General features: G+C 40.6%; 1 protein-coding gene across 1 annotated transcript; it reads left to right on the top strand.

Annotated features, from left to right (window-relative positions):
• Window positions 1-957: 957 nt before the first annotated feature.
• On the top strand, window positions 958-17,452 carry LOC140495653 (protein ripply1-like). Its single transcript, XM_072594645.1, has 4 exons — window positions 958-1,114; window positions 2,375-2,450; window positions 12,833-12,897; window positions 15,439-17,452. The coding sequence occupies exons 1-4, from the start codon at window positions 1,017-1,019 to the stop codon at window positions 15,656-15,658; spliced, it is 459 nt and encodes a 152-aa protein (XP_072450746.1). The 5' UTR covers window positions 958-1,016; the 3' UTR covers window positions 15,659-17,452.
• Window positions 17,453-21,399: the final 3,947 nt, after the last annotated feature.

Here is a 21,399-nt window from a genome sequence, read left to right as displayed (position 1 = left end):
GGTTCTGGTTTCAGATTCTTGTTTACTTTTTGTCCATGGATGAAAGGTGGAAAAATTGCCACTTGTATTACATTATGGTGTAAATGTACTTGAAAGAAAAGCATAACCAGATAATGATTGTACCTTACCACAGTAATGCCAGATTTTGCAGCTAAAAATTAAAATCTGCCCTCTGATTTTTTCGATAGTGTTCTGCATTAGTCATTAGCAATTGAAACACTCTTCTCATCTCCTGTGCTGTCCTGTCCTCTTTTGACTTAGAATGTAACTAAAAATTAGAACTTTGATCAAGATGTTGTCGCTCAGTTTTACTGGAATGTATCCAAACTAATGTTGTAATGAAAATCATAGTTTGTGTAACCTGTGGGCCCTCAGTATACCTCAAAATCATTCCCACGCATCTCAATGCTATTCACAAACTGATTACCACAAAACTGTGGTCTTTATAATGATTTCCCAATACTATGAATATAAAACCTTTAAAGGGGGGGGGGGGTGAAATGTATCTCGCTAATTGTACTCCATAATGATGTTCAGAACGTACATGTGTCCTCTTGTATACCAGTTCTGTAGCTGGTTGCAGCAAAAAGAGATTATCTGAACCATCACTTCCCCCTTCTCTCTTTAAATGACAAAAAGGCATCTAACGTCCTTATTAATTGTATTTAACAACTCTGCCTTAAGGCCTGGCGTTTTGTCACTGATGGTGCCTAAACTTTCCTCTTCACATTCTCTTTATCAGCACCTCTTCTAAAAATTTCTGTCTTCCCACAGGGCTCCTGTTTATTCAACTGTGCTAAATTTCACACTGAACCCCCAGGGATGCAGGCAGGCAAAAGGAATTATTCATGAACTTCTCTCTGAAAGAAGCTATAAACTCTCAGTTCTATAACTCTCTGAGTTCAGAGCTAGCCAAAGATTAGCCTGCAGAGAGATAGAAAAATTTGCAATAGATGTGTTTCACTTGCTGGAAAGTTTGAGAGGTTGTACGGTTTTAACAAAATCTGCTCAGAATTATGGAAGTGTCTTTGTTGTCAGCTCAGAGCCTCTGCTACAGAACAGTTCAAGACATCAGGCTCAAGCAAAACAAACAGATATGTGAAATGCCAGGGAGGTAAGGTGTATTTTTGGTCTTTTGAAAGGAAGGCCACTGGGGCTAGTTTCAGGGTCAGTTTTTGTTTCAATAATCTAAACTTACTTTCTGTTAAACTTGAGTGGAACTTGATTGTCAAGTTGCTTGCAATAAAAGCTCGCCTTAAAATGTCCTCACCTTTGAGCAACTTATCTTTTTTGCTTGATTGTTCAGCAGCAGGCAGTCAATTTCTAGATTTTAATGATAGTTTCTTGCTCCTCTTAAATCTAGCATTAATCTTTAACCTAACTTTTCTGTGCCAGTTATTTTAATGAAAAGTCATTTTTGGTCTAATTTTGGCCCCTTCTGATTTGAAGTCAAACATTTGTTTGTTGTTGTATGTACGTAGCTGCTGACCACACTCTCATAAGTAATTCTAACACATTTAATGTGTCGGCTTAAGTAGAAATTGATGACACATTACTTGGCCATATTTGGAATCACAGATGTATCTGTCATGAACCTAATTCCCCATCCAGCAGGGGTCACTGTACAATGACTTTGACTGCATATTTTTTGTCTGGTGAAAATTATATTGGTATAGTCCTTTGTGATGAGTATTGTAAATCTGAGACCGACCTGGACTGTGGAGCCTGTCTGAGACCAGGCGTTATGCTTAACAAATTAGTCTTCAGGGAATCCCATGCAGGTTCTTGATTAAATCTTTCGAGCATGTATTTGAAACTTTGTTCAAAAGACAACCTGAGTGTGATTTTTTGGATTCAAAGAACAGCAAAATGAAAATTTAAGAAACATATCTTAGTTTGGAGTTTTAAATGGAGGTGGTGAGTTGCTACCTGATTCTGCAGCGCTTCTAGTTTTAAACTCCATTCACTTCAAATGACTTGTGGCATCTGCTTTGCACTATGTAAAATTATGATCCATCAAACTAATATTACCACTACCAAACCCTGGTTATTATTTTTCTAATGATCCAAGGATAGTGTAATGTTGTAATAGTGACCAGCGTAACAGCAAAGAAAAGGAGACGTCTTTTTTTAAAAAGCTGCATTTTTATTTGTAAAATTCTTAAGCTTTATATGAACACTGCTCCTCCTGTATTGTACCTATAATTCTTTTTGAGAACTGCCACTTAAGTGCCACTTAAAGACATCTTCCTGCAGTTGTAGAGTGCCGTATAAGAATGTTAAGGTGAGACTTCTGAATGGGGACACATAGCTGAATCTGTTTCTCGTCTTCCTCTTGCCTTATATGACAGTCATCTTTCTATCCATCTTCCAGTCATTCACCACTTTGGAGACCTTGGATAATGACAGCCAGAGATATAGACAGCCAGAGACTAGGAAGACAAAACTCAGTAAGTGATTGTTTAGCCTCATGCTGGAAATAGGTATTCATATGGTTCGAAGCAAGAAAACAGATGATATTAAATACTTCAATGGATTGTCATCTTAACAGTTGTACTTGTTAAGTTCTGAAGCAGTGGTAAATGTAGTAAGTATGTGTTGTTTATGATGCTCCATTACTGTCTATGACAACTCTAGATTCCTGTTGTCAGCTTACTATCTTTCTTTGTTTATTAAGCAAAAGGGGAGGCAATGGCCTAGTGGTATTATTGATCGATTATTAATCTGAAAACTCAGCTAACATTCTGGGACCCGGGTTCAAATCCTGTCATGGCAGATAATGTGTGAAGAGGAATTTGCATTTGATGAAAACTTTGGAATGAAGAATCTAATAATGACCATGAATCAATCATCAGGAAAAAAAAAGGGACGAGAACTGCCATCCTTACCTGGGCTGGCCTACGTGTGACTCCAGACCCACAGCAATGTGGTTGATTCTTATCTGCCCCCTGGGCAATTAGGGATGGGCATTAAATGCTGGCCTAGCTAGTGACACCCTCATCCCTTGAATGAATCATTAAAAAAATGTAGAAGTTGCAAGGGTCATTTCAAAAATGCAAGTTGTGTTTTAAAACTGAAGCATCTGTGACAAAAGTGTAATTTTACAGCAGTTTTGTGTGTGTATATGTATCAGGTACTCCATCCACCAGCCATTAGATTGGCGAGCTGTCCCTGTCACATATGCTACAATGGACATAGGTTTTGACATATCACTCTGAGGCAACGTATTTCAATCTTGGTGTCCACTCCAGTGTCTTTTGGGGAAGGCAATCTGCTATCTTTACTTGATCAGGCCTACATGTGACTCCAGACTCTAGATAGCAAGGTGTTTAGCACTTAGCTGCATTCTTAAATGATTGAGCAAACTGTTGAGTTCAAGGCCATTTAGAGATGGGTGGCAAGTGTTGGCCTTGCCAATGATGTCCCCATCCCCTTGAAAGAACAATGGGATTTAGTACACCCATTTTTTCCATTTTTCTATGTGTACCATTTTTCAGCCTGTGAGCCATTTACTAATCTATTTGGGACAATTCAAATGATGCATTTCATCCCAATCCTGTGTAAACTGACTGCAGTTCTTCCATGTCTATAAAACACTCAGTCTTTGTACTTCCTGAGTGAAATAATCTATTCAGTGGAAATGTAATCTATAGTATACAAATTTGTTTGTTATTAGCTGTTTAAACGTTATTTGGGAGCTGTAGAAACTGGGGTAAGGGGAATATTTTCTTTAAGTCAGCTGAATGCTCTGATAGACCAGAAATGGACAATTATAAGAGTTGATTCCTGTGAAATGATTATGGGGAGATGGGGTTGTAGATTTTTGATTTGGCATAAAATAAAGCTGGCATTCAGATTGTTCACCTTCTGAAATCAGAGGAAATAAGAATGAGATTGTTTTGACTTGTGGCTGACTCACAGTCCAAGTTTTATGCCCAAGCAAAAGCTTGACAAACATATTATCTTTTTTTCACCTAATACATTTTTTGACCATACAGACTGTTGTACTGAACATGCAAACTAACAACAACAGAGATCTATTGGATTGCTAGCTCCAGTAATATTTCCTGTCAATTGTTGATTAGAATAAATATGAATTGTATCAATACTTTTTGTTCATTTAGATTCCCTACAGTGTGGAAACAGGCTATTAGGCCCAACAAGCCCACGCTGACCCTCCAAAGATTAACCCACCTAAACCCATTTCCCTACCCTATATTTTTACCTGACTAATGCACCTAACACTACGGGCAATTTAGCATGGCCAATTCACCTAAACTGCACATCTTTAGACTGTGGCAGGAAACCAGGGCACCCAGAGGAAACCCATACAGACCCAGGGAGAACATGTAAACTCCACACAGACTGTCACTTGAGGTTGGAATTGAACCTGGGTCCACAGCTAACCACTGAGCCACTGTACCACTCCAAGCCTGGCCTTTCATCAAATGTTTCAAACTACCCAAGGAGATAATAAAGTCTTGGCATTAACACTGGAGAACAGATTACTGAAAGGCCATCATTCCAGACCCAAGAAATAGTGTAGAATTCACACAAAACTGCAGTCAGGTCTGTGATGTCTAATGCTGAGGAATCTTTCAGTTGTGCACAGCGTGAATGCTGTTTTATCTGTCATAGTTCAGTAAGGTCCGTCTCTAGACAGTGATATACAAACAAATGCTATTCTGCCAGTTTGCTTATACACGGAGTAGCTGGGATGATGTTCCCAGTGTACATCGGTGTTATGATTTCAACAACTCATCTTAGTTAAATGCCCAAGACATTGCCTCATTCTTTCTGTGGATATTGTGTCACAACACTATGGAAAATAAAATAGATGCCAAGCATGACCAGTAGCTTGACTGAAGCCCTGAAAGTGGGTTGTAGCTGTAACTCTGTCTAAAAATAACCACAGGACTGACTGGAAGAAAGCATTGCTTTTCAGTATGTGAATCCTTGGAACAAATTCTGTTCTCTCCTTTCGTTTTAATGAATAGTTGTCAATTTATTTTAAGGAAATGCATTCTATGAGGTGAGAACTTAAACTCATGTTTACTGAGATGATTTACATCATTAGTAAAAAGAAAAGAAAGCTGTCTCAGAGTGTCTCAAAGTGAATGAAGTACTTTTGAAATGTAGTCATTGTTATAATGTAGGAAAGCCAGAAGCTAATCTTCCCACAAACAACAATGTGATAATGACCAGATAGACAGTTTTGTTGGTGTTGATTAAGGAATAAATATTGATTGAATCGATCGAGAGAACGCACCCACTCTACTTCACAGTAGAGTGCCATAATGTTTCTTGGGTGACCTGAGAGGGCAGATGGATGCTTGGTCAAACATTTTATTCAAAAATCACTTCCTGTGGAAAACAAACTCCATCAGAATCCTTCTCCTAATGAAGTGCCTACAACATGACCTCATCTTAATAATCATCCTGTTCCACAAGAGGGACAAGTAGGAAACCTCATGACAATAGCCCCACTCCAGGCACTGGCATTAACATATAACATCTGAGCGAGGGGCCTCAAAGATGTCCTCATTGCCCGTGCCATGACTGGAGCTGACGGAAGTTGGGCTGACCACCGACTAATCCACTCCACCATCTCCATCAACCTGGCCCCAAACTGGCAGAAAAAAACTCTGCCGCAGGAGGTTCAATGCTGATAGACTCAAAGACCTTGAGAAGAAAGACCAACTCAGGTGGCACCTCATAGCCAACCTGGTGATGACTAATGTGTCGGAGCCACAGAGTGCCCACTGAGTCTGGTCCACCCTGAAAGTCACATAGTCAGAACCTGCAAGGAGATGCTCGGTCTCTCAGTCAGTTAACATCATGAATGATTCAATAAGAACAATCAGGATCTCCGTGGCTTCAAACACAAAGTGTTTCTCAACTGGCAGCTCCATGAAAGCTCAAGTGAGAGGAAACATGTCTACAGGCAAAAGCTTAAGCACACATACCAACAGGTTCAAGAACAGCTCCTTCCCCACTGTTACTAAACTTCTGAATGGACAACCTAAATTTCCAATTGAATGTTGATCTTGCTTTTGTGCACCTTCTTTGCAGCCGTGACTTGCATTCCTTGCTCTGTTCAATCACCCTATGATCTTTGTATGGTATGATCTGTCTGTGCTGCATGCAAAATAAAACTTTATGCTGTACTTAGGTACATGTGACAATAATAAATCAAATCAAATCACTGAAACACTTCACCCCATTACCTTGTACCTCCCAGCTGGAGTGGAGCTGACCTACAGGACAGCAGGAAATTGTTCAACCTTCCTCAGCTCCAGGCCAGAACCAAGACCACCCCAATCTCTGTCACCAAGCTGTAGTTCACAATCAACCCGAGGCCTAGCTACAAACCATCATCAATGCACTCACTCAGGGCTGTAAGAAAGTGGACTATAGACATCTGGGAAACAAAGATTGCCTACCATCCTACTCCTGACACGCACAAAAAATAAAGTAACCATTATCTCACCAGACCATAGGGCTGCTCGCATGCTAGAGAGAAATCACTGGTGGAGCTTTAACCTGAAAGTCATCATAAGTCAAGTAAGGGGAGAGGTTGAGAAGGAGAGTCCTTCATGGTAACCCCAGCCAGTATGGGAATTGAAACCATGCTGTTCACATCACTCTGCATTGCAAGTCAGCCAATCAACCAACCGGGCTAACCAACCCTCCCTGCCACACAGCATTGCCTCCGACCATTAAAACACACAGTCTGCCCCTGGACAACATGGGTCATTTCCCATTCCTTGGGATCCTCCTCATGCAGACATTGACAATCAAATCTACCATTGACTCCAGTGCTCCAGTGCAGCCTTCAGACGCCTGAGGAACAGTGTTTAAAGGAACAGAGAATTCACACCCAGTACCTAGCTCATGGTCCACAGAGTCCCCGCCCTCCTGTATGTATTAGAAACATGGACCATGCACAGCAGACATTAAAATCCTGGGAGACATATCATCAATGCTGCCTTCGCAAAATCCTGCAAATCCAGTAGCACGATAGGCGTACTAATGTGAGTGCTCCTTCACAGGTCAGTATTCCCAGCATTGAGGCACTGGTCTTGCACGCCCGGCTGCGATTGGAGGGCCATATTGTCTGCCTGCCCAACACCATACTTCCTAAACAAACAAGCTCCACAATGGTAAGCATTCACTAGGACACCCTGAAAGCCTCCCTAAACAAATACACATTCACCAACCACATCATTTGCCTTCAAACTGAAGGAGGAACATTGGCAAAGGTGCAAACGACTTTGGGTGTCACTGATTGCAGCACGTGGAGGCCAATCATAAGCAGCAAAAGAGGTTGCAGAATCCAGAACGTTCCACTCATCCAGTTCAGAACAGACCAGTTGCCTCAGTTGGGGCAGAGTTTTGTGCATCCACGATCATACTATTGTACTCTGGGCAGAACACCCCTCCACCCCACACATCCCCCAACAACCTGCTAGGAGTAGCAGCAAGTCATTCTTGACCTTGTGGGACTGCCAAAGGAGAGGTGTGAACTTAGATTACATGCTGAACTCTCTCTGGAGTGGGAGAATACATTTTATTAAACCTAAATTGCTTTGTGTGGTAACTCACATTTACTTTTTATTACTTTCTATTCTTGTGCAATTACATTAAACACCAATGAAATTTTCTGCAACAGTGATGGAATTGGCTATGATACAGATTTGATATTGACTGAATGGATGTCAAGGTTAGCAAATTCACTGAGGGGAATATTCAATTCACATTCACTTGCATCCAGGATGCAGGTCATTCATACAGTCACCTCTGTGAGATCCAAAGCTTGCTTGATACAATTTCATAGAATCCCTACAGTATGGAAACAGATCATTTGGCCCAACAAGTCCACACTGACCCTCTGAAGAGTAACCTACCCAGACCCATTCCCTGACCACTCTACATTTACCCCTGACTAATGCACCTAACCCACACATCCTTGAACACAATGGGCAATTTAGCATGACCCATTCACATAACCTGCACACGCAGGAAACTCACGCAGACACAGGGAGAATGTGCAAACTCCAAACAGACAGTTGGAATCAAACCCAGGTCCCTAGTGCTGTGAGGCAGCAGTGCTAACCACTGAGCCACCATGCCGCCCATTTTTGGGAAGAGATGTCGCAAAATACAGACAGTTTTGTGAACAGCTGAGCAATTCAATTCACTGAAAATGGCATAAGCAACTTAAGTCTGTAAATTTGGATCCTATGCCTATAGTAAGTCCTGCTTGAAAAATTCAGGTTAAAAAGCAATGGAGCATGAGTCATAGCTCATGGTCAGTATGCCAATACATCTTTGAGAGGCATGCATGTGACAGCGTCAGTGTGTCATAGCATGCAATGGAGCGTATATAGATCTCATTAGCCATCTTATCCCTGATCACTTGAAGTTGGATAAGCTAGTGGAAGCATACTGCACTGTTGTAACTTCAAGACTTTCTGCTAGCCCAGACAATTATGTGCCTGTGAAAGTGATATTTATGTATGATAGCAAGCTATAATACATGTCACTTGGATTCGTCAACATTATAACATCCACATTCAGCTTCCTATGTTACAAGTGTTATGATACAGGGTAAACTCTATTGCTTAATTTAAAACTAGCAAAAGCTTTAGCTCATGCAGTAATCTGTGAAAATTCGAGAGGCCAAGAACTAGTTAAAGTAAAAATGTACAACTTTAATTCTTTAAGTATAACAGAGAATAATTAACTAACAACTATTTGCAATTTCTTACTCTAACCTATCTGTTACTTTCCTTTCTATAATACTAGCCCGATAAAACTCCTGAGTACGATTTACAAAACAAAACTTTTTATCTCAGGCAGCTTTCATTTTCGCTGAATTCCGGTCTTCTTTTCTTTTTCTTAGGGTTTTCTGCTTCACGGGTCACTGATTGATAAAGGTACCTTTTAAGAGAGCTATTTTTCAGGCAGTCATTTTACATGCTGGCGGCTTGGCAGTTCTCCTCTCAACTGTTCAAACTTCCCTGGTCTTATACCCTCAAAGCATCGGATTGTGTCATGGCTTTTAAGATTGTCAATACACTAAATTCAAACTGGGTTGGAGTTTGGTATTTTTGGGTATAATTTAAACTGATTGGCTTAATTTGAATCTATCTTGTCATTTCCAAGCAACCAGCTAATTGAGTTGTTCGAACATATGTTGCATTATATTTCTTTTCAGACCACTTGGTTCTGTCAGGTGGTTCTGCTGCTTTTAACTCTCTTAAAGGTACAGTGCACTCACATCTTCATAACATAAGGGATAACATAAACATTACCCCATAAACACTCTATTGGAGGCAAATTCATATCAGAGCTTGCACAGTCTACTTTAAAGGGACCTGCAAGAAGCTGACCTAAGGTCCAAGAAGAGGCCTAGGAGAAGCAGGAGTGGCTTATAAATGGAACAGACAGTGGAATAGAAATACACTTTTCTCCTTGCACCATGTTCACTCTGAGGTGGCCCATTATAACTTTTGATCTTTAGAATACACATTCTTTGGAAAGCTCATGGCTAGAAATGTTCTACAGTTTCCAGCCCCTTGATGTACTAGAGCTGAAAGGTCTTATACAGTGATCTTTCCCCATTGCAGCTCCATGGTGGCAGACCCAAACTTTATTGCATCCTTCAACACATAGTCTTGGAGCTTGGAATGTATCAGTCAAGGGAAAAACCTTTCATTAGATGACCAGCAAGTTTCAGGCAGACCAATCACTGAATTGATGGTCCTACAGACCCAGTTCATGTTTGTCTTGTTCTGCAGCCCTGGAAACAGCCCATGAATCACAGAGTCATAGAACATAGAAGAGTACAGCATACGATTGGGCCCTTTGGCCCACAATGTGGTGCCGAACATGTCGCAAAATTAAACTAATTCCTTCTGCCTGCCCTTGGTCCATATCCCTCCATCCTTGCATCTTCATGTGCTAATTTAAAAGTCTCTTAAATGGCTCTTTCATATCTGCATCCACCACCACACCCTCCAACTCCTGCTACTCTCTGTGTAAAAAAGAATGGCCCCTCCCATCTCCTTTGAATTTTCCCCCTCTCACCTTAAATGCATGCCCCATAGCTTTAGATATTTTAACTCTGGGTAAAAGATTCTGACTGTCAACCCTATCTATGCACTTCTACCTAGTCTCTCCTCAGCCTCTGCCACTCCAGAGAAAAGAACTCAAGTTTTCCTAGCCTCCCATTATAGCTCATACCTTCTAATCCAGGAGCATCCTGGTAAACCTCTTCTGCACCCTCTCCATAGCCTCCACATCCTTCCTGTAATGTGGCGACCAGAATTGAATGCAAAACTCTAAGTGTGGCCTAACCAAAGCCTTATAAAGCTGCAACATGACATCCTGGCTCTTGTACTCAGTTCCCCAACCAATAAAGGCAAGCATGCCATATGCCTTCTTTACCACCCTATCTACTTGCTTGACCACTTTCAGGGAGCTATGGACTTGAACCCTAAGGTCCCTCTGTACATTAATCCTGTTCAGAGTTCTGCCATTTACAGTATACTTTTCCTTAACATTTAATCTTCCAAAGTGCAGCACCTCACACTTACTGAGATTAAACTCCATCTGCCATTTCTCCGCCCTAATCTGCAACTGATCTATATCCCGTTGTATTCTTTGATAACCTCCTACACCATCCATAAGATGTTGTGTCTGTGTTGTCTGTACACTTACTAATCCAACCATTTACATTTTCATCCAAGTCATTTATATATATCACACACAGCAGAGGTCCTAGTATGGATCCAGCCTGAAAAACACCCTTCTATCACTACCTCTGCCTTCTATGGCCATGCCAAATCTGAATCCAGATGGCCAAGTAACTGTGGATTCCATGCATTTTAATCTTCTGGATGAGCCAACCATGAGGGACCATGTCAAAAGCCTTACTAAAATCCATGTAGATAATGTCAACTACTCTACCCTCATTGATAACGTTTGTCACCTCCTCGAAAAATTCAATCAAATTAGGAAGACATGACCTGCCCTGCACAAAGCCATGCTGATTGTTCCTAATTAGGTCATGCTTATCCAAATGTGTGTAAATCCTATCCACAAGAATTCTCTCCAATAGCTTCTCAACCACTGATATGAGACTCAAAGGTCTATAGTTTCCTGGAATAATCCCTCAATTTCCTTTCTTGCCAGTCCTCCAGGGCTTCTCCAGTGCCTAGTGAGGATACAAAGATCTTGGTCAAGGCCTCAGCAATCTCCTCTCTTACCTCTCTCAATAACCTGGGGTAGATACCATTGGATCCTCGGGATTTATCACCTTAATGCTCTTCAAGAGACCTAACACCACTTCTTTCTTGATCTCAAAATGCCCTAACATATTTGCATGCTCCACACAAATTTCACTATCCTTTATATCGTTCTCCTGCGTAAATACCGATGCAAAACATTCATTTAGGATCTCACTCACATCTTCTACCTCCAAGCACAAGTTCCTTCCTTCATTATTGAGTGGTCCTACTTTCTCCCCAGTTATCCTCTTGCTTTTAATGTATGTCTAAAATGCCTTGGGATACTCTCCAACCCGACTTGCCAGGTTCATGGCCCCATTCGTGCTCTCCTAATTCCCTGCTTGGGTTACTTCCTGCTTTCTTTATATTCCTCGTAATGGACTTTTAGACATTTTATGAGTAAAGTATATTTTTGAGAAAACAAGGCTCTTGAGAGTTACCAAAAGTACTCTGGTTCTTTGCCAACTTGTTTGAAATCCCTATGCCTCTCGTTCCGACACCAACAACCCAGAGATCTCCTTGATATCTGGATGTACTGGTTGCTCATCATAAGATCTACCTGATATTCTGCCTTTCCACAATCTGTTTGGCTCTCGCAATTTGATGGTGACACTTAAGTTCAGATCCCAAGTCGGCAAGAACTGTAAAGTGAAGCAATCAGTTTAAGGCCAAGGTCAAATCTTTCACCACCACTTGTGAAGAAATGATAGCTGCTCCATAGGTTTCTTAGATTGGTTTCAGGATATCAGCATTAGATGATCAGTTGGGTGACTGCGAGGTTAGAATGGAGGAAAGAGCAATTGTTGCTGGGGTGGAATGTGGATGATGATCTAGTTAGATATACTTCTCAATTATTTGTTACTCCTGCACAGATCTCCTTCCGGAGATCTGCACTTTCTCATTGACAATTACAGCTGCTTATCACTCTTTAAATTGTTTGAGATGCTGACAGTCTCCAAGAAGGCCCTTTTATGACTCCACAAGTGTTTCCTCTAAGTTTCAACGGTCACATAATCATGCAACATTCAAAATGTCCTCATCAGGCTGTGCACAAATTAGTCGTTTTAAATTGCTCGTCTTGAACAGCCATGTGATAATCATTAAAGAGACCACAAGTTAAGTCAATTCCTAATGCATGCAAAAGTAATTACAGTACAGAGAACTTGGACCCCATTGGAGTAACAAATGGTCATCCCTATCAATGTGCCTGTGTAAAGTTAAAGTCAGCATAGTCTTATCAGACCATAGGACTGCTCTCATTAGAGACAGACATCTGGTGATGGTTTAACCTGAGGGTCACCATACCTCAGGCAAGGGAGAGGTTGCAACAGAGAATTCTTCATGGTAACTTCAGCCAGTGCAGGAACTCAACACACGCTGTTGGTGTCACTCTGCATTGCAAAGAGCTAGTTCATTCATAAAATCATTAAATTGCTGTTTTTTTATTTCTTAAGAACATAAGTAAAAATAGAAAAGATGTTAAGTAGAGTTTTGTTTTTTTCTGAAGTTTTGACACTGTCTGTATTTTCTATTTGCAGCCATTTCACTTGGGACAAGTCAATTATGAGAGTGAGGCCATATCTTTATTCACTCACCCAGTCAGGTATGACCATACTCACTGTTACAAGTTTAGGTTTCATTTTAGGTTGTCTGTTGGATACAGCAATGCAAATCATTCCTATAAATTGCCCAAAGCTTTTACATTAAGTGGTGTGTCTGTACTCCCCTATGTGACTATACATTCGCATAAGAATGGTAACATCTTGTGATCCGAACTGTCTTTTTTTAATGTGACCTCATGTGAACCTCTCCATTTCAAAAAGCAGACTTAAAATAAAGCCAACATAAATCATGAAGGTTTTATTTCACAAGTGGCAAATGGGCATAGAAAGCAAATTTTGTTAATTTCAGGCAAACTCACTTTCTGCCTTAAATGTACATGAGAAAATAATACATCATACGTGGTTTTCAGCTAACCTATTGGTTTTATGTTCAGAATACTTCTAATTGCAAGAAATGACTAGCTGAATTTTTAATTTGCATTTCTGTTCCACAGTTCTCTGTTAAATACCTGCCCACCCATGTGTCCCTGTTGTGTGTTCCCATCCAATGGGTTATACTGGTTCCTCTCTAAGCTTGTCAACAAAACTATCACCTCTCTATTTGCAATTTTAATGTAAAGGAATATGTCCCTCTAATCCCAAGATAAATACTGGGAATCTTGGCCAAATGGTTAATAGATCTGGGATGAGGCAATGAAATGTTATGGTCTCAACTATAAATTCCATAAACTGTTACATCTGGAATAATTATGCCTTTAGCCTGGTAATTTTTGTCTTTTTTAAACATAACCTTTAAATATAAGTTAATGTGGCAAATCTTCTGTGATTTTTACTTTTACTAGTTGTGATTTATATTGAGAAGTAAATTGTGTATCAGAATATTTCATCATGAGGATGAAAAAGAAAATACACGATCAAAGATCCCCAATCCCGTGACATGGAGAAGCAGAGAAAACATTGGTTAGGAAAGACACAAAGTGAACTTTAAAAAGGGTCAGAAATACAGTCACAATCTTTAAACAGTGGAGTCTCATGTCATAGAATCCGTGTAACAAATGGCTGGAGGAAGCTGTTGTTATGCTCTGGATGCTCAGAGTTTGACACTATGGGATCTCTGACCGAATCCAATGGAATTGCTGGGAAATTTGAACTCGTGGTTGGCAATCCTCCTGCTGAATGGAACACTCCAAAAAGGTCTTCACTCTGAGTTAGTCAGAGATGTTGGAAAGATTTGATTTATTTGCCTGGATAGTTACTTAGGAAATGTTAAACAAGACAAAACCTAGCCATAAATATGCAACTGACCCCCAATTGCTCCCACTGACATCACTGACCTCCTCTTTGATTATCTTTCCCAATATCCTGATTAACCCTGATCCCCTGATAGCACCCAAACTGACCTGGCCAGTAACCCCCATCTGACCTGACTCCCTCTCAACCCTGACTCAGTTTGCTCCAATCTGACTCCCCCACTTGCCCCCATGATCCAATTCCCCACTGTAGCTCCAGCTAACCCCTGACCTGACCCAACTCTCCCTCAACCTGGCCTGACTAGCCCCTGCTGACATGACCCCACTGCACCCATTTCTCACACCCATCAGCCAACGCACCTCATTAACATACCATCATAATCAACTGCCACCCAACACCCCCACCAACCCACCACCTGCCATTCTACCCACAAGCCATCCAGCCACCTAAACTTGCCACCTCCCTAACCTACCTGCCTGTTACTCACTTTATCCCCTTGTCCTCTGATCTTCCCCATTTTACCCCTTACACATTACCTTACATCATTACCTTCTCTCCATGTCTTTTCAAAGAAGCTGTGGGGCACTTAAACTCTTGACTTGAAGGAATATGCCAACCACGACTGTAAAATGGGGATGTGGCTTCTGTGTTATTTAATGCGCGAGTCCCTCTGAGATTTGTTACACAGAGTTAGTTTTGGAACATCATTCATTGGAAGCTTACTCTGAAAATTGTTTTGATAGCATTCAATGGCAAGCCAAGGTCTGTTTTTGTAGAATTGAGGAGATTGAGAATCACCTGCAAATCTGGTGCAGAAGTGGGCAATGCCAATATGACCATTTATGTATTGTTGGTCATTGGCAGAGTTTTCATTATAATACTCCTCGGTATCATAGCCTCTGAGGTCCTGTAGCTTTAATATAGAGACTCCACATTTTTGCAAGGAATTAATCACTTCAATGTTCTGGTTCCCAGTTAGGTGAATATCCTTTGCTAAAATGTTTAAGACTGTTGCCTCTCTTTTTTTATAACTTCTCTCCCCTTTCAGATCCTTTCACCATTTGCAGACCCTCATCCTCTTTCAATCCCTCTCATTAATCTTCAGCTGCCGTATTTTCCTCTCTCTGCACTGTCGCTAGGGCCTGGGTAGTTATCAGTAGTAGGGGATAGACTACCTGTGAGTTTAAACAGAAGAGATACAGTCTTAGGTATTAGTAGGTAGATTACTAGGTAGCTTATTTTGTGATAGCAATAGACTATTAACTATTTACTCTAAGGAAAACTGTGTTTTGGAGCAGTGAAAAATGTGCAATTTCTTAATTTCTCCACAGATTGATGTGGCCCAGGAGCAAATGCTTTGACTACCTGTACAGTGAAGGGCAGGAGCTTTTGTCAGCATTCCCTGTGCAAGCTACAATCAGCTTCTACATAGAATCCGACACTGACGAGGAGGATGAAGAATTCAATGAGGAAGATGAATTAGAAGAAGAATCAGCTACAGAGGAAACTGTATTAGGGAAAATAACAGAACAGAAAAGTCAACAGTTATAATAAATGACAGACTAACACAAACCAACAACATATCCTGTTAAATCTCAATGGCTCAATTTAACAATTTAAATATTGCTGAAAAAGACACATTTTGTTAAAGCTATCTTTCTTGGACTTGTCAGGACATTCACAAGAATACCAATGTAAAGGAGAACAACATTTTATATAGTATAAGAGAATGCTGATTGGTTGGCAAATGGATTCTGATTGGTAGAGATGTGTGGAGACTACACCAGATACAGGATGATGAACAATGAATTGCCTGAACTTTGTTGAAATTTATTTTATGATGTGGCAATGCTGGTATTGGACTGCAGTGGACAAGGTCAGAAGGCACACAGGTTATAGTCCAACAGGTTTATTTGAAATCACAAGCTCCTTTGTCAGGTGAAGTGTTCTGAAAGCTTGTGATTTCAAATAAACTTGGTGGACTATACCTGATGTCGTGTGATTTCTGACCTTGAATTTCTATTAAACATTTTGACTTTGATTGGTTAAGGCATTGCCCTGAAGAACAAATCAGGAAATGTTGTGACCTGTTGTGTTAAATTGAGTAAGGTGCAGTGTGTGTACATGTGCTTTCTTTCTGTTAAGAATTGGACTCTATGGTAATATATATAGATTCTAATGCATACAAGTGCACCACATTGAGAACCAGACTAACAATCTTAAATTGATTGTTAGTGTAATTTCTAGCACACTCGGGATAATTTGACAAATCTTGTCTAACTACTAAATTACACCTGACATTGGACACCTCTGTTTTGAGTTTGCAAGCATGGGCTAGACGGATAAAGTTAGTACCTTGACTGCTGTGATTAGCCAAACACAATCAGCCAGACCTTGGGTCATATGGGCTGCATACCTAGCATCACAAGGATACTTAAAGTCAAAAGCCAATCACACAAGTGAGTAATATAGTATGATTTTCTGAGCCAGTGTGATGATCAGTATGTCGCCTGTATATCCCAAAAACTAGCAGGGCATGCACCTTTGGCTGTTCATACAACCAAAGGGGGGCAGCACGGTGGCACAGTGGTTAGCACTGCTGTCTCACAGCACCAGAGACCTGGGTTCAATTCCCGTCTCAGGCGACTGCCTGTGTGGAGGTTGCACATTCTCCCCGTGTCTGCGTGGGTTTCCTCCGGGTGCTCCGGTTTCCTCCCACAGTCCAAAAATGTGCAGGTCAGGTGAATTGGCCATGCTAAATTGCCCATAGTGTTAGGTTAGGGGTATGGGTGGGTTGCACTTCGGCGGGTCAGTGTGGACTTGTTGGGCCGAAGGGCCTGTTTCCACACTGTAAGTAATCTAATCTAATCTAATCTAAACAAGGTACTGACCATACCCAACTGTCTATGCTCACAGGACTCTAAACACAGCACCTAACATTATAAGTGATTCTGTGATTTAAGTAATATCTATCCTGAATAATCCTGTCTGTTAAAAATTATGCTGATGATCAATTTAAAATTGTCAGTTGGGCTCATTGTATGGTGTACTTCTGAATACCAGTGGCCACCAACATTGATACATAGGGTATCTTACTGATAGGAAGAACAAGCACATACATTGCACCTGCTTCAACTTAGCAAACTAGGAGCCAGCTATTCACTGGTTCTTTCCTGAGGACAACCTGGTTTAAATTTAAACAAAGTTTGACAGTAACTGTCAGTCATCATCAAAGTTAGTGTATTCTCTATGGCAATGCCTTTATCAATCAGTGTCCACTTGACAACCAATCAGCAGTCTCTTATCATACGGTATAAAATGTGCCCTTTTACATTATAAATTGTTCTATTGAGTGCAAGATGTAAAGCTTTGTAAGACAAATGTGTCTTTTAAAGCAATACTTAAGTTCTGTGCTACTAACTGACTATTTGTACAGTTTAATTTATAAGTAATGCAAGATGTCAAGATGGATACATCTGTACATACTATTGGAGATGTTTTATTATTAAATGGACTTTTTAACATAAAAAGCACTTGTGTGTCTAAAAGCCTATCGAAGATACAAAAATAGAAAAGTGATCAGTAATTGTAAAACAGATACTAAACTTGGGTCAGTGAGAGGGCAAGAAAACTGGGTCAGTGTCGCAGTTAGAAAAGAACAGACCTTGATCATAAAAGTAAAGTGAACTGGTGCTAGTTAGAGCTAAATAATCAGGGGCATGTATGACAGATAGTAAAAACTCAGTCTCAGGCACTGAAAGTATTTATGACATACTCAATGGACAGGGTGTTGCCTCTCCTATGGGTTTGGAAATAAAGGTTGGCAGGAGCTATGAATCATCACGATGGCTAGTGTGCTGGTTTGCTGGTTTTATTCTGTGTTTAGTTTATTTTTGCAGAGATGAGGTGTGGAGGTTGCAAAGGGTTGCCTACCTACACATGAACAATATTCTGTACAGATCATGAAGGACGATAAAAGGCCAGTTAAAAGAGGATGTTGTCTGGCATTTTCCAGTTGACTTCGTGATTCTTCAGGCAGTGGAGACACGTTTAGTTGCTTATTGGTGGTCTCCCTGGGATAGGATTGAGTTTTCCGATTGAGTTTTCTTGAGGACCTTCCTACCTGTTTGAGGCTTTCAGCAAATGCTGTCCCGTACAGGGCCAACCCTCCCACTCCACCCAACCTCCCACTATTCTGGGATCAGTGGGCACCACAGGGACTCGAGTGTGTTATCAATCCAGAAAAAAACCTAGCATTTCCAAGCCAGCCCATGTTTTTATGATTATTTGTAATTTATGGCCTGTGATCCTCAAAATAGGAGGCACTTTTGTTAATTTGACTTTAATTACGAGCCTCCTCGGCAATTAAAATGGTACAAAGCTTTCAGCATACAGGTTTAGGAATAAAACAGTTTTACACAGATCTAAAGACTCTTCCAGTTTATATCCAGCCAAGTTATATGAAGTGCCAGCTCTTCTCTTGTGCTGATCCTTCAATTCATTTCATTAGAAGTTTTACAGATAAAACAAATGTGTAAAAGCAATGAAATCACTCAAGCCTTTCTAAGAGGTATCGTGACTGATGAGGTCTTCACACTGAGCTTCCTTTGGTAATTGGTATTGTTCTTCTGAAAAGTATCTTCTATCCTGTAAGGACTAAAGAACATTAAATAGACAAAACATGCAGCCTTCCTCTTTTGGATTTGAGGATGACCAAATGCAATGGGCCGGAGATGGATAATGGACATTTTCAGTCAATCAGATAGCATCAGCCTGAAATGTAACATATTAGATAGCCAGGGCTTATTTTCATATTGCTGGAGAGTGGTTTAAGTTAATTAGAAAGTACATTTTGGTGCTGGTGCAGATTAAAGCCAAGAGGGGTACTGTTATGAAGATGTGGGTGTACTTTAAGAAAATTAAAAGCTAGCATCACTTGACAGCATCAAGTGTTCTGAACAAGATACAATGTAACCTTTTTGTCCAGCAACTAGTGTAGCTGGTTGCCTGGAGACAAAAAAAAATCTGATTAGGCCAATCAGTTTAAATTATACCCTGAAAAATACCAAACTCCAATCAAGTTTGAATTGAGTATATTGACAATATCAAAAACCAATGCTTTGGGGGTATAAGACTGGGAAAGATTGAACATTTGGGGGAGAACTGCCAAATCACCAACAGATACAGACTGCCTGCAGAATAGCTCTCTTAAAAGGTATCTTTATCAATCAGTAAGCTGTAAAGCAGAAATCCCTAAGAAGAAGAAAGGACAACAGAGGAAAATATGAAGAGAAGATTCGACAGCTGGCTGGCTTTGAAATTTGAATTTCAGTAAATCTTAATGAGGGATTTTATCGGACTAGTATTATACAAGGGGAAGTAAAAGGTAGGTTAGAGGAAGGAGTTGTACATAGTTGTTAGTTAATTATTCTCTGTTATGCTTTAAAAAATAAAGTTGTTACTTTTACTTTAACTAGTTCTTGGCCACTCGAGTTTTCACAGATTACTGCATGGAATAAATCTTTCCTGTGTTGCAGGTTTAAATTAAGCGGGAGAGCTTACCCCGTGATGTGACAGTATTGCATTGGCAAAGTTAGGAGTTGAATAAATCTAACATGCTTAAACTTCAGGTCTTCTTGCTCATCGTTCTTGCCCTGACCTTTTGTTACCCAAATTCAAAAGAAACTCTGCTCTTTCCACACATTCTTATATTTTCCTCTTCCTCAAATATTTAACTAATTTTCCCTAGAAAAGATACCTTGGTGACTGCAATAAAATGTTGCTAATTTGGCAACCCACTGAATACAGAAATTTCCCCCAATCTCTGGATAGAGGATTGGTTGGCTGGCAGAAGGCTTAAAGGGGTCTTTTTCAGGATGGCAGCCAGTAACTAGTGAATTCCAGAGGGGTCTGTGTTGGCACCATAACTATTCACATGATACATTAATGATCTGGACAAAGGAACTGAGGGCATTGTTGCTAAGTTTGCAGATGACATATAGATAGGTGGAGAAGACATATAGTGTTGAGGAAGCAGGGAAACTGCAGAAGGACTTGGACAGGCGAGGAAATTGGGCAACAAAGTTGCCAATGGAATACAATGTGAGAAAGTGTGAGGTTATGCACTTTGGTAGGTAGAGGCATAGGTTATTATCTAAACAGAAAAAGGTTTCAGAAATCTGAAGCACATGGGAACTTGAGAATCCTACTTGAGGAATCTTATATGATCTACAAGCAGGTTCTGTTGTAAATATGGAGTCAAGTGCAACTGCAGCAATCATCTCAGGACGGCTCGAATACAAGACAGGGATGTTCTGCTGAGGCTGTATAAGACTCTAGTCTGACTGCATTTGGAATATTGTTAGCAGTTTTGGGTGCTATATCTAAGGAAGAATGTTGGAGACCATCCAGAGGAGGTTTAATAGAACATAGAACATAGAACATTACAGCGCAGTACAGGCCCTTAGGCCCTCGATGTTGCGCCGACCTGTCATACCAATCTGAAGCCCATCTAACCTACACTATTCCATGTATGTTCATATGCTTGTCCAATGTACTTAAATGTACTTAAAGTTGGCAAATCTACTACCGTTGCAGGCAAAGCATTCCATACCCTTACTACTCTCTGAGTAAAGAAACTACCTCTGACATCTGTCCTATATCTATCCCCCCTCAATTTAAAGCTATGCCCCCTCGCGCTTGCCATCACCATACTTGGAAAAAGGCTCTCCCTGTCCACCCTATCTAACCCTCTTATATTTCTCTATTAAGTCACCTCTCAACATTCTTCTCACTAAAAAAACAGCCTCAAGTCCCTCAGCCTTTCCTCATAAGCCTCAGCCTTTCCTCATAAGACCTTCCCTCCATACCAGGCAACATCCGAGTAAATCTCCTCTGCACTCTTTCCAAAGCTTTCACATCCTTCTTATAATGCGGTGACCAGAACTGTACACAAGACTCCAAGTGTGGCCGCACCAGAGTTTTGTACAGCTGCAGCACAACCTCATGGTTCCGGAACTCAATCCCTCTATTAATAATGGCCAAAACACTGTATGCCTTCTTAACAACCCTGTCAACCTGGGTGGCAACTTTCAAGGATCTGTGTACCTGGACACCGAGATCTCTCTGCTCATCTACACTACCAAAAATCTTACCATTAGCCCAGTACTTTGCATTCCGGTTACTCCGACCAAAGTGAATCACCTCACACTTGTCTGCATTAAACTCCATTTGCCACCTCTCAGCCCAGCTCTGCAGCTTATCTATGTATCTCTGTAACCTACAACATCCTT

This window comes from Chiloscyllium punctatum, chromosome 25 (genome assembly GCF_047496795.1).
Source record: "Chiloscyllium punctatum isolate Juve2018m chromosome 25, sChiPun1.3, whole genome shotgun sequence".
NCBI lineage: Eukaryota > Metazoa > Chordata > Chondrichthyes > Orectolobiformes > Hemiscylliidae > Chiloscyllium > Chiloscyllium punctatum.
The sequence above is the reverse complement of the archived record's forward strand: the minus strand, read 5'-3'. Positions and strand labels throughout refer to the sequence as shown.